Here is a 7,866-nt window from a genome sequence, read left to right as displayed (position 1 = left end):
GTTAATTTTTTTTAAAACAAGATAAAATAAATATTGGATTTAAATTCAATCAACTTTTCAAAAATGAATGCATAACCCCTTTGTGGGTTACCTTTTAAATGATGATTATTGTTATAAAGCTTGTTCACTTTACAGTGATTATTGACCAGTTCTGATTAGCCATGCCTATACATGCATAATCTTGAGTCAATCATATAGATTTTCTTTTATAATATAAAGGTATAATTAATTTTGCATAAACATAGTACCATTCATGGTCGGGCTTAGTACCCATTTCCTTTTTCTATGCCTCCCACCACTCTTGCATTTACATTAGATTAGATATCATGGATTTAATACGTTATGTGGAATTTAGCTGGTACCTCTTTCCTAGCAGGGTAGTAAATCCAGGCTGGGGATACTTAGATCCCTAGTAATATTTATGTTATTAGTCCTATCATGATGTCTTGTGTTAGTTAGGTCGTTGATGTTAGTACCAAGTGTATGATATATACCTTATAGTTATATGATCAAAGGCAGACAATATTGGTGTACCGTTGCATGCCTTATTTGTGGGTGAGCTCTCCATTAATCTTTGAAGGCTATAAATCATACCCTTCCACATCAATTTAATGGCGTCACTTTCATCCTTCTCTCACGCATGTTTGGTATGAAAAGATTTCTTTTCTAGTCTCCATTATTTTTGACCAGTCGAGTGTTTGTGTGATACACGTATGTTGAAATAACTAATTGAGTCTATCTTCCTTTAGTTTAAAGAGCCTAAAAATTCCTACATGCACCAAATTTTGAAGAGAATAATGCAGCATTCTTAATTGAGAGTTTTCTTAGGTTGATGTCTAATATGTAATTCAAATAAACTCCATTCGAGCTGATATATCGAATGAGGAAAATCTCATGGTTTGTGGGACATATATATTATTATCCATCGAGGTGTGTAGGTGAAAATCACTATACTCTATGGTTAATCATATATATGACTCAACCTTCTCTTCAATTGCCCTGCTTACGTTGATTGTAAAGGTCTGCCACCATTTTGTCCTACGGAATAGTGCGGTCATACCCTTTTCATTCTGACCCTGCTCGCAGAATCCTTTTGAAGACCCACAATCTATGAATCCAAAAATTATACAAAAATGTTCATAAATTAATTAAGCATGTTCAAAATACTCTGGTAAAATCGGTTTGTAAAACAAATACCTTACGGTCCTATAATCTCCTCTTGTACCAACAAGTATCTGGAGGGGTTTCCTTTTTTTTTTTTTTAATAAATTTTTATGTAAAAAAATTATGATATCTTTTATAACTTTTATCTATGCGTACATGCTCTTTATGCAAATCCAACATATTAATCATACCACAACGCCATCAAATTTGTAGCACTTCGATGTTTAGTGTGAAAGTTTGCTTTAATCAAAATTTGAATGGTTCTAAATTAAATTGTTGAGGTTTATGATTTAAATGTGTATTGGAATTCGTGCTTGATAAATTCAATTTTTTGATGATACAAAAAATATTTTAAGAATTAAATTTGAGCCTTTATCTATTTATTTACTTAAATAATTAATAATTTTAATATTTTAAATTTAATTATTTTTATGATAATGCTATACAATTTTATCTGTTCCGATTCAAAAAATTTTCTCAATAAAATAAAAAATGGTTCGAAGCCTTCCCTTAACCCTCGGTGTTACCCACAATTCATATAAAAGTAAAATTACATTTTTTATTTGACTAAGTTTTACAGTTTACATACTTTCTTCTCCGCCGGTTCTTTCCTAGGCTCCCTTCCCCGAGCAGCCGCACTGGCTCAGGCCACTAACAGCGGCAGCCTTCGTAAATCCCCATTGTCTACTCTTGCTCATCGACTATCTTGCTCTGCCTCATCAATCGCAAGGGAGATGGCAATACCGAGGAACTTTAGGGCTTGGCGCCATTGTGCGCCGCCTGGCACTCTTTCGCGCAATTTCTCAAACACCTCGCGCAATTTCTCAAACACCATCCGGGCATTCGCTGCTGCTGCTTCCCCTCCTTCCAAGGCTGTAGTCTACGAGCAACATGGGTCGCCCGATCAGGTCGTGAGGTTTGAACTCGATCTCATATGCCATGTGTCTAGTAGTTTATTATCTGCCGGGGGAGAAATTGTATAAAGCTGTCTTGCCTGAAAAGGTCCAATTAAGTCGCTATAGGTTATTTTTCTTCGTAAAATTGCAGTCTTTGTGCAAGCGACGAGAAATGCCTCCGTGATGTCATAAAGATACTTGACGAGGTGGAGTTTAGGTTTTTACGTTCCTTCCCTTCCAGAAAAATGCGGAACTCGCTGTAGTCGAATCCTCTTTCTCAAGGGGAGGAAGTTACGAGCTTCACAAGCTTTACTTCCTAATAAGATGAGTTTCTTTTAAGGTTTACAGATAAGAGTTATCGTGTGTGCGGAATTTGTTTTAGTTCACGCGCACTTCGTGCACGCGAATCCTATCCTCCATCACCGTAGTTTTTCTTTTTCTTTTGTTCTGTTTTTATTTCGTTACCGCGGTACAATAGGTTAGTATACGTCCATGTTAATGAATATCTGTACTTGTAACAACAGGGTGGTTGATCTTCCACCAGTGGAAATAAAAGAAAATGATGTTTGTGTCAGAATGATGGCATCTCCAATCAATCCCTCAGACATAAATAGGATGGAAGGTCTGTTACTTCTATTCTTTTGTAAAAAGTAGTTTCCGTTTATGCATTATGCATATGTGTTGTATGTGAATGGAAAATGTTGGTCTATTTATCTTAATCTGTGGCATGATTTTTTCATCGTTAACCTTTGTTTGTTTCTTGTTTGGAGTTTCTTAGGCTTCAATTGAGATACATTGTTAACCCCTTTTATGGTAGAAAAAGCAGCCATAAAAAGTAATTTCCATTTGGTTTATATATTTGTCAAAATTTTACTTTGAAAATGTTGCTTTTGAGAAAATAAAAAGTTTTGGTCTAGAAAAATAGCTTTTAACAAGAAAAACTTAGAAGAATAAGTCGCTTCAAGTGCATGTGAATTTGGTTTAGCGCACAAGTAGAATGAATAATTTGTCATGGCTTGATATTAAGAGAAGCAAATGTCATTGTTTGCTGTAAAATATATTTGATACTGTTGCAATTTCTGCTGCTTTGTTTTGCTTAGGGAGAGATGCTTAAATATCTCATTGTAAGAATGATCAACTAGCATGTTATGTTGGTCTAATCAAGTAGTAAAGTCTTTGAATAACTTCTATTTAGTAAAATCTTATTAATCTTTTAAAAAATTTATTAAATCTATTTGAAAGTTTGTCCAAGCAAAGATTCTATAACAACTAGGCTCAATTGCAAAGCTAATTTTCCCTTTAAATTATAAAAGAGTATTCTTTATATTCCTAATTAAAGTATGACTAAACAAACTTGAAGATGTGTAGATATTTTTTGCTTGGAGATAAATAATGAAATATAAATTTATATTCAATATTAACATGAAATATTAAATTAAGGTTGAAATATTATTATTATTATTTAAAAAAAGAAGAAAGAAGAAATATTAAAAAAAAGAGCTTTAAAAAAGGAAGAGAGGAAAGGGATTTTTTTATACATTTTGTCGTCGTCGTTGTCCCGATATCACTGTCGTCGACTTCCTATCGCAAAGGTATAAATGTTCTCTAAAACTCAAAACCTCAAAATCCCATTATCGGCGCTCGTAGCGTGCTGGGGGACCACACTGTACGCTCTTTTAGCATGGTGGGAGAATTCCAGGTGCAACATTTGCGGTGAGGCAGGTAGGCCTCGAAGTGCTCTCGTAATATGACGAGAATAAAATTAAGTATCTGTGCGTGCTTCAGTTCTAGTTGGGAAAGAAAAATTGTGCCTTATTTCAAACAGGTACCTCACTAATTCCTTCGTGCTCTTGTTGGGTTGTAGGATTGAAGACTACAATCATGGGGTCACCCGACACCTATCCTACGTGCTCTCGTAGAATAGTAGGAAGGCCTAGCTCCTCGATTTATGCTAAACGGGGGAGACGTCAGGAGGCTATTGAAATTGGAACTGAACAAAGGACCTAACTTGAATCAAATGACAACGAACTGAACTTACAAATTGGATCACGGGGAACAAAACTCAATTCAAATAGTAGGGAGCCGGATTTTAATTTAACAAACACACAATCATCATAATGCAAATGTTAATTAAAAAACTAGATCATTCAAATGAACAAAAATGAACGAGTAATGACTCATGGTGGGTCAGGGAAAATTCCTACATCTTGTTTGCAAGTAATAATCAATATGAATATGCAATTTGATCGCAAATGATGTTGCAAAACCTTTAATTTACATATTGGCAACATGAAGCTTGCAATGCACACATTAGCCTGTATGTGAGCAACGACAACAAACAAGCTTGTAATGTAAATTAAAGTTCCCTTACGACCGATGTTAACTAACTTGCAAACACCTGCACTAGTTCCCACGAACACTAAAATACATGCAAGCAAATGAAACAGTTCTCTGATCCGCATGTATAAGTAAATTGATGAGGAATGTAGCAACTTGTCAATCAACAGGCAGGGAGGAATTGGCGATGAATGCGATTCACCCAATGATCAACATTAATTTGTAGATGAGTACACATCTACTTTCAAAAAATAACACCGACGACTACCCTACAAAGGCACTCAAAGAGACTGTTAGTGTAATGCCGATCGAAAAATCTGTTTTATACATTCATATTAGACCTTCAAGGTCCAAAATAAGAGAAATTCACTAATAAAAACAATGCCAACAACAAACCCGATCCTTGGTCGGCAAGTTGACAGAGTCGACAAGGTTCAACCAATAAAATAAATTTGCTTATAAGTACACTGATGATGACCGTGTTGATAGAAAATCTCAACTTTAGGGGACCACAAACATTTAAAATGTCTCCCAAATTTCAAAATTCAAGAATTACCAAAATTCGAAATATTTAAAATTGAAATAAAATTCCTAAATGCTTAAAGAAAAAATATCTATTTACCCTCCGCAGCAGTTTGTTGAGATGGACAAATTTGAAAATGCACTTCAGCTGATAAAGTTCTAATGTTTGATAAAAAATATCTCTAAGATTCATTCTCAATCCATCTCTTGCCAGTAAGGACGTGTCAGTTGTCATTTATTCGGTGATTTTGCCGCCAAATGGTACCACAGGTAAACAATTATGACTGGGACCCTTCAAACCAAGTGGGTTTCCCATAAAATAGCACAACTAAATTACGGTCATGGTCAGAGCCCGTATGTTTCCAACAACATCAAATCATTGAGTAATGAATCAATATGATATGACCGATAGGGCACAAAGCCTTTTGTTAGCTAAGGTGAATTCAAATTTGTCCCATTAGATAAATATTCACCCCAAATCTACTAGTTACCCTTGGAAGAAGCAACCCATGGTTGATGACAAGAATCCTTCAGTCAGGTTGGATCGACTACCTCTCTGACTAAGTAGACCAGGGACGACAGAATCATGGGATCTTGATCGGGTCCATCATCACACCCCCACCATCTACTTTAAGTGCAAGGTGGTGAATTTCTTATTTTAAATATCAAATTTTCAAATACCTAAACTTTGCTGCTACTACACGCCGGATACTACATATCTGTTCAACGATTAGTCTTAATCGAAAGTTCTCTCTCGCTATCAGGAGGGTAATTAACTATAGAGGCTTGCGCATATAGAAAACCTTAACTCATATTATAAAGTCCTCGAAAAATGAGGGCAAAATCTATGTGCAGTGCCTTATCTAAAAATCAAATATGACTTCTGAAAATTTGTGTTGGAACTTAAACTTTAAAACTCTCCTCGATGACCCGAAAAAAAAAGAAAGAAAATGGGTCCACAGAGAGGTCGGGGCGTGAATTTTTGAAGCCCGCAAAATAGAATAGAGATATTAAAAAGAAAAATAAATCAACCCTCATTCGACGTGTGTCTCGATTTACATGCCATCAGAGCCTTGCGCTTGGGCAAATTTTGCCTTCTCGCTTGTGCAATGTCCTAGGCAGTATTAGAATTGTTTTAAGGTATTCTTAACATTTATGATGCAACTACAAAGTCCGTTTCACGAACAAGCGGGATTTGGTCGACGTCATGCAACATTCCATCCATAGACCAGCAATTTGACCACATTTGCTTGATTCATTTACGAGTGGTCTCCCGTGATTTTAATTCAATATTCTAACACATTGGCACAATATGTTTGATGATCAACCATTATTTGGGTAGTTTTGTGCAACGTCGCGTTAACCAATCGTCGCTTTTATCATCATTTTTCGTTCAAATTGTGTGTGAACGATTCCTCTTTAGTAAATTAAACATTCTAAATGCTTATATGTGATCTGTTTTGCAATCAGATGAAGTTTTAGATGGTTTTATGCACGATTGAGGCGCGTTGATGTTTGTTCCCTACAACATGTTCGTTAGTCGTCTTCCTCGATGCATTTGATTGATCGTGATATACATGTGGAGGTAAAAAAAGGCGCACCTCTATGAAGGATATATTAGATGAATACGGAAGGATTATAATATAAAATATAATTAATAGTTTATACGATTAAAAATTGTGCAAGAAAACTTTTGCAAAAAAAGGTGTAGACTAGAGTTAATATTCATGTAGCACTTAACAGGGATGGATAGAAGTCCAAAATAATTCTTAAACACATCGTGTTTGCTAATTTAGTCTCAAAAGTATCACATTTCTTCAATTTATATTATTGATTATTCAAAATTGATCCATAATGATTGTTCAGGGCTAAATTGGGTCAATTTCATATAATTGAGGGACTAAATTAGGATCAATTTTGTATCTCAATTTCCATCAAGTTCTTTTGAGGGACCATTTTGGATTGATTTTCTGTAAACGATTGCATTGAATTTGATAAATGTGATGAGACTAATTTGGTCACATACAAATGATTGGTGGACTATTTTGACATCTTTCTCCAACAAAAATGATTTTGAATAGTATTCATCAAGCCAACATAAGATGATTTGGACAAGACTATTGATAAGGTTGAGAATGATATGATTTTTACTTGATATTTAGTCAAACAAAGATGCTAAAGAACTTGGTCATTCAAGTATTATATAGATAAACATATATAAAAAATGGCATTTGATATTGTGGGTTCCGAAAATTCACGCTCTTGCCTTGGGCGAGGAGAGTTTTAACAAGTTTAGGTTTTGAGGACAATTTTCAGAAGGCAGGTTGGGTTTTAAATATGATACTACCCAGAGATTTTGCCCTCATTTTGCGAGGACTTTATGATCTGAGTTCAAGTTTTTTATATGCGCAAGCAAGCCCTTATAGTTAATTACCCTTTCTAATAACAAAAAAACTTTTGATTAAGTTTTGTCATTTTAATAGATACATGATATCCAACATATAATAGCAGCAGAATCATATATTGAAAATTGAAATTTATCACTACACACTTAAAGCGGATGGTATGGATATGATGATGAGCCCGATCTATAATAACCCGTATGTTGACTCTGCAAATACTTTTTTTTTTCTGGAGTCAATATAAGTTCAAATCACAAACTGTCCTTACTATAATATTGATATTGTAGTAATTTAATTACATGAATTTTTTTCATAATTTTTGGCCACTATTAAAATCCTTAAGAAATTAACACTTATCGGTGCAAACGAGGATTTTGAGACTGATAGGTGTTTATTTTGCAAAAAAAATTTACCAATATTTTTTTAAAATAAAATGATTATTTTATGAATATTTTTCTATAGTTTTTAAAATCCAATATAATTTATATGAATTTTATATTGAAAAATTGATTAAATTAAATTGTTATATTAAATAATTATATTAT

At 34.2% G+C, this 7,866-nt stretch overlaps 1 protein-coding gene across 1 annotated transcript in view; it reads left to right on the top strand.

The window, feature by feature from the left end:
- The first annotated feature begins 1,721 nt into the window (after positions 1-1,721).
- Positions 1,722-7,866, top strand: part of LOC110092815 (enoyl-[acyl-carrier-protein] reductase, mitochondrial) — a 43,849-nt gene continuing 37,704 nt past the window's right edge. Inside the window, exons 1-2 of the mRNA XM_028695679.1 lie at positions 1,722-2,080; positions 2,585-2,682. Coding sequence (XP_028551512.1) covers positions 1,899-2,080; positions 2,585-2,682 — 280 coding nt within the window. The 5' untranslated portion in view covers positions 1,722-1,898. The remainder of the gene's footprint in view (positions 2,081-2,584; positions 2,683-7,866) is intronic.

The sequence above is a fragment of the Dendrobium catenatum genome, unplaced genomic scaffold (assembly GCF_001605985.2).
Source record: "Dendrobium catenatum unplaced genomic scaffold, ASM160598v2 fragScaff_scaffold_665, whole genome shotgun sequence".
Taxonomy (NCBI): Eukaryota; Viridiplantae; Streptophyta; class Magnoliopsida; order Asparagales; family Orchidaceae; genus Dendrobium; species Dendrobium catenatum.
Note: the sequence above shows the minus strand (reverse complement) of the source record. Positions and strands in the feature narration are given on the sequence as shown.